The sequence below is a fragment of the Cyprinus carpio genome, chromosome B13 (assembly GCF_018340385.1).
Source record: "Cyprinus carpio isolate SPL01 chromosome B13, ASM1834038v1, whole genome shotgun sequence".
In the NCBI taxonomy this organism is placed as follows: Eukaryota; Metazoa; Chordata; class Actinopteri; order Cypriniformes; family Cyprinidae; genus Cyprinus; species Cyprinus carpio.
In genome coordinates, this window is record NC_056609.1 from 12,533,354 (window position 1) to 12,542,770 (window position 9,417).

Here is a 9,417-nt window from a genome sequence, read left to right on the forward strand (position 1 = left end):
TGACTTTAAATTAATAGCGGACTTGTAACTATGAGTATGTGAGAAACTAGTATGAGAGAAAGGTCCCCCACTAGATAGCGCGCAGAGAACATGAGACACGTGCTTTCTTTTGGAGAGCCCTGTAGCAGTTTCATATAAGATTTTTTTCTGTAGCTGTTACTGTGAATTTAGGATTCTTTATTCAGTTTAGTTTTGAGAACTTTAGAAGAGAACACTGTGTTACAGCACTCAGTACTACTGATCCTTCAGTATCACAGCACTGGACATTTGTCTTTCTTATCTGATTTACCCAGTTCAGTTCGTGGAGCCTCTACTAATGAGCTGATGAGTTGAATCAGGTGTAGTTGATAAGGGAGACATCCACAATGTGCAGTGCCGGTCGATGATTGAGAAGCACTGGTCTTTTATGTTCTGCCTACAGAAGATATAGATACACTCTTAAAAAAATAACATTTCAAAAGTGGGGTTTTCACAGCGATGAACCGTTTTTCTTTCAGTGAAGTCCTCAAAACAAATTTTTCCTAGTGCAAAGAAGGTTTTAATACTCTACAGAACCATCATTTACTGTAAGGAACCTTTTGTGGAATCGAAAGGTTCCATGAATGGTAAAGGTTCTTCATGGAGCCACAGAAGCCAGTAAAGAACCCTTATTTTTAAGTTTATAGAGCACACTATGCCTTTAAATGTTTGTTATACTGTTCAAGGCTACCTTTTGGGCTTCTTTCTTATCACATCTTGAGAAGAAGAAAGACCATCACCTAATGTCCTCGTGATATCAAAAAGGCTGCATGTACATGGAAAAGGCTTCATGTTTACATGATGCAAAACAGAAACAGGAAAACTTATGCAAGTTTTATTCCAAAACCTGAAGGGGAGAACTTCATAAACAAACACACAACTGTAGTCATTGCTATTCTGGCACACTGCCGATGGGTAATTGGTCAGGGGTAATTCAGCCTGCTAGAGGGGGTATGTAAGAGGACCCTTGAGGGCCCCCGACAGACTGTCTGACATGGAGCCCGAGCCAATGAGGATGTTTTCGGAGGAAGGGTCTCTATGTATGGAAATAAAAACTGCTTTGTTTTCCTGCATAGCGACAGTATCCACTAAGGTCAGCTACAATTTCCATATCAGTGATTTTATTTACAGAAGGATAGTAATTTGGAGAGCAGGGTTAACGAGTCCAGGACTGTCACTGAAGGAGATGATGATTATTGTGATGAATTATTGTTATGTATTTGTGTGTGTATTGCTCCCACTTTATTATTTTTTTAATCATAAGCAGACTAAACATTCACACAAAGACTTTAATAGCCTTAACAAGGTCAAGATAAACTTGTTTACGCATGTTTGTTAGCTAATAAATTTATCAGTTACCAACCACAACCTTCTTCACCCTCTGTGCCAATATCAAATGCCCTTCTTTCGCCCCCATCTCTTGTATCTTTGAGCTCATTGGCTGTCATGATAAGTCCAAGTGTATTTTTAGCATGCTTTCCTTTCATAGGGGTGGACACAGGGTGAAAATAGATATATACAGACCCCTGCAATAGAAATCAAAACATATATAAATCTGCTGCTACCAACAATACTAGAAGTGACAGAAGGTATGAGTTTCACAACTGCGAAAGGTAAGATTTTCCATCTAATTGCGTTTTAAATGTATTTTGTAGTGTTTTGAAACTAAGAAGAGATAGTATGAAGTATGACCTATGTCATCAGATGTTAGTTTCTGAGTTGAAAGTGATATACTGTAATAAGCAGGATGATGTAAATTTTAGTTCTGATGTTCTCTTTTCCTCTCATCTGCACTGATCAAGCTCAAACTGATCAACAACCAATAACGAGAGAAAACAGCAACCGAGGCCGCCAACCAGAAGAAACTGTCACAGATTTAAACAGTGACACAGATAAACAAAACTTTGATTTGAAAATCGAAAATGGTGTGGTCAAATACAAACTTCAGAATGTATCTGAAAGCCAACAGACCAGCATGAAGGATGAGAACAGCACTAAAGTTTCTTTGATTATTAAGAGCCACCGAGGAGGTTCAGCTTCAGTGGAGCAAAATGACCCAAAGCCATTATCCATTGTACCGATACAAGAAAATGTGGTTTCACATAAGGTATTGTTAGAGAACTATGAAGGGAAGTTATGTGAGGAACAACGGCCGAGTACAAAGCGCCAACTGTCCGCTGAGAGCGCGGCGAAGTCAGTCAGTGTAAGAAAGAGGAGCACTGTGAAAAAGAGCCAAGAAGGGATTGTGAAACCCCTCTCAGCTGCCAGCCCTGGCACGCAGTCTGGGAGACCTTATCTACCTGCAGTCTCCACCTCTCAGAGGAAACCCAGAAAATTGCTGTTCTCCAGCACAGATATTTTCAGCAAAGTAGACACATTCTCAATTCAGAAAGGAAGAGAGGTAAGAGACATCACACAAGTCTTTATGTTTTTACAAATCAGGAGTGTCCAGTCATGGTCCTGGAGGATCAACGTCCTGCAGAGTTTGGCTCCTACTTATCACAAAATACCTACCTGGAAGATTCTAGTGATTTTAGATGTTGACTACATTGGTTCAGGTGTCTTTAATTAGGATTGGAGCTAAACTCTTCAGGACAGTGGCCCTCCAAGAGCAGGATTGGACAGCCCTGTTATAAACAATAGATTTAGACATGAACATGTGTTTTTCAGTTGAGGGAGCAGGAAGTATTTGATGCTCAGAAGATTGCTCGTGCAGTCACTGAGAGAGGCAGAAATGATGTGGAAAAACTCAGGGCCATATGGATCTGGCTATGCCAAAATATTGGTAATTCCACATGCAAAAATGCATGCTTGATTTTGAATGTTTTTTCTAAGTTGTGAATAAAACGAAGTATTGGACTATAAAACATACAAGACATTTTCATGTTTTTCAAAATTTCACAATTCACCTTGTAATTTTTTGTATCTGTTTGTGAAATTTACTAGCTATTTTTGAGTGAAAACTCTTTTTACACAATTCTTTTAGTAAGTCAAAGCATGTTTAAATATTTTAGTGAGTCTACTTCCTCAAGTAAAATTTTGCACGTGTTTGTGTGCGTAGAGTATGACTTGGAGGGGTACCTTGGTCTTTCTCAGAAGATTTGCTCTTCTGATGAGGTCATCAGGACAGGAAAGGGTGTATGTAGTGGATACTCAGGCCTCTGTGTGGAAATGTGCAGGTAAATGCCCACAAGTATATAAATACACACATCATGCCAGTAGAATGCGGCTCTGAACTTTCTCTCTTTCTCTAGGGAGGTGGGCATTGAGTGTGTGGAGGTGAGCGGGTACAGCAAAGGCGTTGGATACCAGGCCGGGCACAGTTTAGCTGAGAAGCGTTCCGATCATGAGTGGAATGCTGTCTTCGTGGGGGGTCAGTGGTGGCTGCTTGACGCTTGCTGGGGCGCTGGCACTGTGGATATGAAAAGCAAAACATTTGTGAAGAGGTCAGGCTCCTCAGAAGTGTCAGTTATTCATATCATACAGTACACACATACTGCAGACTACAGTATATACAGACAAATCATGAGTAGTTTTTACATATTACAACAAACACAATATATTCTACAGCATGCAAGAGTTGGGTTTCTGGAAGAAAATAAATTCATTCATGCATTCATTCATCCATTGTAGAGAAATTGTTTTTGCATTTAATTGATTCTAATGTTATTAACTGACTGGATATGTATCTGTTGAATCCATTAGTTAGCATAATTTAATAAATTATATTTATTAGCCAGTGCGGAATTACACTACCAATATCCAAGAATGAAAGAGTTGTGGAAAAAACAAATTAAGACAACAAATTAAGACAATGCCAATCAACCGCAAATGAAGCATTATGAATGAGTCAACTCAGTCTCCCAACACTATTATTTATGAATATTTTGCAATAAACTGAAAATGTATTGTAACTTCTAAATCATGATTATAAATCAATATTTATATTGTACTATCACGTTTCATTTGGTTACATCATTTGCCATGCTTCATGGGATTATAGTTTATTCAAAATCAAAGTTTGTTATGCGGCTCATCTTGGATCTGGTTGGTTTGGTTTAGCAGATGCAAATTTACAGTCTTCAGGGAAATTGGAACTCATACTGCAGTCTTTAAAAATGAAAAACCAGTGTAATATTCCACACTAAAGAGTAGGAAAATAAGTAGTGATGGCTCTGTTTCAGGTATGACGACTTTTATTTCCTGACTGAACCTAGTGAGTTCATAAACTCACATTTCCCTGATGACCAGACCTGGCAACTACTTACCACTCCCATCTCCATGGAAGAGTTTGAATCGAGACCCTTGAAGACCTCAGCATTTTATCAGTTTGGATTGACCCTTTCACAACCCAAAGAGTACAACACCATCACAGGTATACATACACACAATCTCTATGACACAACTACACATATGCAAAATAGAATAATGCACAAACTCAAAAGGGAAGATTAGTGAAGAGCACACAATGTCTGTTACACTGTAATGAGATAACAGGCGGCTGCTGGCATCAGCTCGTGGTGAGAAGCTCTGAGAAAACAGATTAGACCGTTTGCTGCAGAGATTAGACTGTCTCATGAGAAAAAAAGTTATTGTAACTAAAACTTCCTGAATACTGTCTATAGCATGCACTGTAGCAAATAAAGGCAAGAGAATTAAGTTAGTGTAAACATTGGGTGAACCACGAAGAAAGCTTGACAAAGCCTCTACTGGTACACTGAATAGATGCACACACACTGAAGCTAAATGCGGTGTCACAAGGTCTTGAGATGAGTTTTCATATCTAAACTTTTTTAAAACTAACACTCATGCATGAGATGCTGTATAAAGCAGCAAAACGTCTTGCGAACACTTCGGTCTAATATGCATGCATTGAAAACCAATGAAAAGTACTGCAGTGCAATGCAGTAACAACCCACTAGGGTTTCTGAGCCCCCTGGAAAGTATATTAGCTTGGGCCCCCAGAATTCATAACCACGTTTCAGGGAGGGGCAGTACAAATTGTTTTCCCATTTGGAGAAATCATGATCATGTCCGGCCCCTTTTCTGTACTCATTTTTATGGCATTTGGCTGTGTAATCCACTGTTGACAGATGAGAAAGAGCGAACATTGATTTAGCACCCTCCAAAAGGGCTCCGAATTCCTGCCACGCTCAAATGCTTTCTGATTGGCTAAACAAAGAATCTGTCAGCAGCCCATGGCTATGTTTTATTTTACCATTAATGGAGAGTCATTCTGTCACAAAGATCGACAAAATATCCCAATTATATCAGTAATACCTGAAAGCATGGATCGGGCCACTTCAGTCCCTGTTCCCTCCCTACCTAACTGATTTCTACCGAGGGCCCCCCTCCCCAGAACGCAATTTCGCAATTAAAAAAATTATAACTGTTATTACTATGTCAACCATTGTAATTTTAGGAGTGGTTCTCCATGCATATATACTGTATATATAAAGGGACACATAAATATAAATGTGTCTTAGCAGTGTGTGGACATAACTAGCCTACAATGATAAGAATCCGTTCACTCCTTTTTTTAAATCCCCCAAAAAACTAAAAGCCGTTTTGATTTTCTGAGCAGTATGATGTCATACTACTCAAGCCCTGCCCATGACCACTGATGCATTGCCCCGTATTAGCATATTTCTGCACTTAGCAATGTTAGCAGACATATGATAATTATCGTATTTGAATGATAAATTGACCTCTGAACGATGTACCATCAATAATGGAAAAAATCCCATAATGTAAGATAATTTTAGAATTATGTGACACTTTAATTGATAATCGTTGTAATCAAAGGGCTTCCATACTCTTTGATCTAGCTGTGGATCCTACATCTGTCGTCATGATTGTGAGGAGAACTCGAACGTGGTGTTACATGTCTTCCATCTCATCTCGCGTTACATCTTCTCAGCAAATCAATGACTCTCTCTCACGAGCACAAATTAGCGTTAATGTTCCTGTTGCACTTGGGTCAATTGTGTCCAAGCTGAGATCAATAGTTTAGCAATAAAGTATAGAAAATTATGTTGGTCTAGATAAAAAGCTGTATTCGGTATATTTGACTCGTGTACGAAAATTTTCTTCCAAATATGAAAAATTTGAGCTTCTGGTCTGATACTTTGGACATTTCTAATCTAGCAACACTGGCACTTAGTTAGATGTACGCTCTTTGCCATTTTCTCCACGCTCAAGAAGATTTAGCGTCAACAATGTCTTGTAAGCAATGCAGGTGTTTTGTAGTTGGATGTAAATGTGTTGTTAGCAGTGTTGGTTTTTTGTAGTCTTCAGAGCCACAGAAGACTCAGTAGATTAGTTTTGTTTTTGATGGTAGCGTGCCACCGAATACACATAAAACGAGAGGGACGGGGTAAGCAGGAGCTCATTATCATTTAAAGAGTCATGCACCAAAACGGCTCGCTGTGAACAGAGCTGTTTTTGACAGGGTAAAAAGTGTGTTTTACTTAACCATTAAGGAATTCGAACCAAAGTATGTTGCGGAGATTTCATGAAGAGCCTAAAGAATCATACCAACTTGTGGGAAATGGGCATCCCATGTCCCCTTTAAGGATTTTACTTCCTTATTTACATGTTGGCACTGCCATAATTTTCCAGTGTGAACGTAGGCACAATATTACTGTAACATTTTGCAAATGTGTCAAAATTTGTTTTCCACAGATGGCGGGGAAGCAATTGTGTCTGTGAGCTCCTCTAGACTGTTGACGTTTTCGTATGAGATGAGGCAGCGGGATCCCCAGACTGGAGCTCTAAAGCAGGAGGAAGTTGACAGCTCCTGTGGTCTCCTGTCAGTGACTCGTCAAGGGATGAAGTTGCGATTACTGCCCCCAGAGCCTGGCGCCTATGAGGTGAAATTGTTCGCCCAGCGAGAGGGTGAACCTGGTCCTCTGCGGTGGATTTGCTCTCTTGAACTGGTGTGCCCGAGTATCCAGAAGAGGCAGGCCCTGCCTGATAACCCATACCTGAACTGGGGCATAGCGGCAGGGGCATTGGCACTAGGTGTCAAGGGTTGCAACTTCACAGGAGAAGAGGCCGTAGAGGTGGATGAAGGTGGCGAGTGCAAGGTGATCCTACACACATCACGACCTCTGATGATGGTGTGCGAGCTCACGCACCATGAGCTCGAAGCCATCACTGCCAAGCGCTGCCTTGCGTCGCAGATCACAGCAGAGCAGCTGGTGTGTAACGTCATGTGCCCGTACAAAGGATTTTACCGGCTGTCTATATTCGTGCAGGATTACGACAGCGGAAGTGGGACTTTTCAAAACGCTGGGAACTACCTGCTGCACTGTCAAAGCCCAGGGTTGAACCCAAACTCTCTGTATCCTCCAGACTTGGGCCTGTGGTGTGGTCCCGGGTTGCGTACCCAAAAAGCCGGACTGTCGCATTTCAGCCACACAGGGGCAATAGTGAACACACCCCAGGGCCGGTGCAACATTACCTTCCACTGTGCTTCACCAGAGCTGCAAATACACACGGCGCTCTGTGCTGAGCTGCATGAGCAGGCTCATTTTCCTCTCTCCCGATATGTACTCTTGACATTTACAGATACTAAGGTAACCGTAAGTGTGTGCGCGCCCAGAGCGGGAGTCTATCGTCTTGGTATTTATGGACGCAAACCCCCTCAGCAGGACTACATGTCACTGTGTGATTTTATAATCAGGAGTGTGTGTGAAAAGCCTGGAGATCCGTTTCCATGTGTGTATTCAGCGTGGGGAAGAGGGTGTGTGCTGCTGGAGCCCCGCACAGGTGTCCTGGCTCCACAAAGTTCTGTGAGTTTTCGAGTGCGGGTACCAGGTGCACAAAGAGTGTGTGTGGTGGGAGAGAAACAAACCGATCTGAAGATGAATAAGAGCAGAGTTTGGGAAGGTGAGGCTGTCACTGGAAATGCCGCACAACTCAAGCTCGCTGCTGTCACTAAAGAAAGCAATGACATGCATGTTCTCATGACCTTTGATGTCCTTAACCTGAAGAATGAACTGTGAACAGAACAGACTGTTGTCTAGAGGACTAAAGCGCTACGGTCACACTGCAGTTCAATGTGGTCCAACAGATTTTTTCAATCAACACATTTATTTGATGATAGTGTGAAGATCTATTTATCCTTCATATTTAGAAATAAATCAGAAATAAATCTGTTGTTTACCAAAACTAAAAAAAAAGTTAAAGATATATAAATATTTACAACAAAATAAAGGAACATGAGAAGATAAACTTTTTAAAATAATTAGAGTACAAATCTTTTCTTTTATTATTATTCTTTAATTAAAGATTTTTTTGTTGTTAAATTTAATTAGTTTTATGCCTGAAAGAAAACAAATTTGTTATTGAAATATGAAGAATAAACTTACAGTAATTCAATGCATGAATAAAAAAATATAATGAGCATCTTTAGTTTATTTTGTTAAATATTTATTGCAACAAGCCTTATTATAGCTGGGATTTTAGAGCAGTTTATGACCGACATTTAAAAGATCTTACAAAAAAAAAAAAATTTCATCACAGGTATAACTTACATTTTAAAATATATTTAAATACAAAAATAGTTTTGTAATAATATTGTTTATATTAATATTCACAATATTAATGTTTTTACTGTATTTTTTGATCAAATGCACCCATGGTGAGCATAAGAGATTTTTGCCAAAAACACGTGTATGATGTTTGATCAGAAGTGAAATTGGGCAGTTTGTCTTGCGGTGTAAGCGTAAACTAAAAGAGGAGGAAAGAACAGGGCAAAAGCATATCTAAGATCTCCAGGTCAAAGTGTGATAATGTCCACACACATTTTCAAAATAAGCTGTTTCTTAATGACATTTATGTCAATGTATGCGTGTGCATGTTATATTTGCATGGTGACACAAAGAGTCTGTATCCTCAACTGCTCTTAGGCTCTGCAAGTATCAGGGACATAAAGTGACTACCAGATAAAAGGGCTCTCTGGCCTCCATGTTTATGCAATAGAAAGGACTATTACTGTCCATCCTATACATCAGTCCCTGGCAGTGATCAAAAGACAGATGACCAAACAACTGCCACATTCAATGGAGCCCAAACATGGTTCTGCATAATGCTAGCAATACCAAGGTCATGGGTTTGATTCCCGGGGAATGCATGCATTAGCATAAAATGCAATGTACTGTAAGTCAATTGCATAGATGTAAATGTTCAATCTTAAACTGCAATTCGTATATTTTTATTTAAGAATTTAAGATTTAAATTGTTGTATAATTGTAATAAATACAAATGCTTAATGCTGGAAATGGAGCAGCCTTGGGAGACAAACAGTCCTTAGTAAGGTTTACACAATGTGGTCATAACAGTGCATCAGAAATGAAACCTTGAACTCGTCCCACTGGCCAGTGAAAAACAATG

At 39.8% G+C, this 9,417-nt stretch overlaps 2 protein-coding genes across 2 annotated transcripts in view; one reads left to right on the forward strand and one right to left on the reverse strand.

Moving 5' to 3' along the window:
• Window positions 1–216, reverse strand: part of LOC109071502 (sodium bicarbonate transporter-like protein 11) — a 68,474-nt gene extending 68,258 nt beyond the window's left edge. Inside the window, exon 1 of the mRNA XM_042736617.1 lies at window positions 72–216. The gene's annotated coding sequence lies outside the window, so the exon portion shown is untranslated. The remainder of the gene's footprint in view (window positions 1–71) is intronic.
• Window positions 217–248: 32 nt separating this feature from the next.
• On the forward strand, window positions 249–9,299 carry LOC109071501 (kyphoscoliosis peptidase-like). Its single transcript, XM_019087941.2, has 7 exons — window positions 249–1,631; window positions 1,821–2,419; window positions 2,689–2,803; window positions 3,080–3,197; window positions 3,273–3,464; window positions 4,203–4,393; window positions 6,703–9,299. Exons 1-7 carry the CDS (start codon window positions 1,610–1,612, stop codon window positions 8,025–8,027), a joined length of 2,562 nt encoding a protein of 853 aa, XP_018943486.1. The 5' UTR covers window positions 249–1,609; the 3' UTR covers window positions 8,028–9,299.
• Window positions 9,300–9,417: the final 118 nt, after the last annotated feature.

What these genes read in the sequence shown, in the direction of transcription:
- LOC109071501 (XM_019087941.2), top strand. Translation starts at nt 1,610, where the DNA reads ATGAGTTTCACAACTGCGAAAG. An exon ending in CAATTCAGAAAGGAAGAGAG is followed by an intron (nt 2,420 to 2,688) that starts GTAAGAGACATC and finishes TGTGTTTTTCAG; the next exon opens with TTGAGGGAGCAGGAAGTATT. An exon ending in CTCTGTGTGGAAATGTGCAG is followed by an intron (nt 3,198 to 3,272) that starts GTAAATGCCCAC and finishes CTCTTTCTCTAG; the next exon opens with GGAGGTGGGCATTGAGTGTG.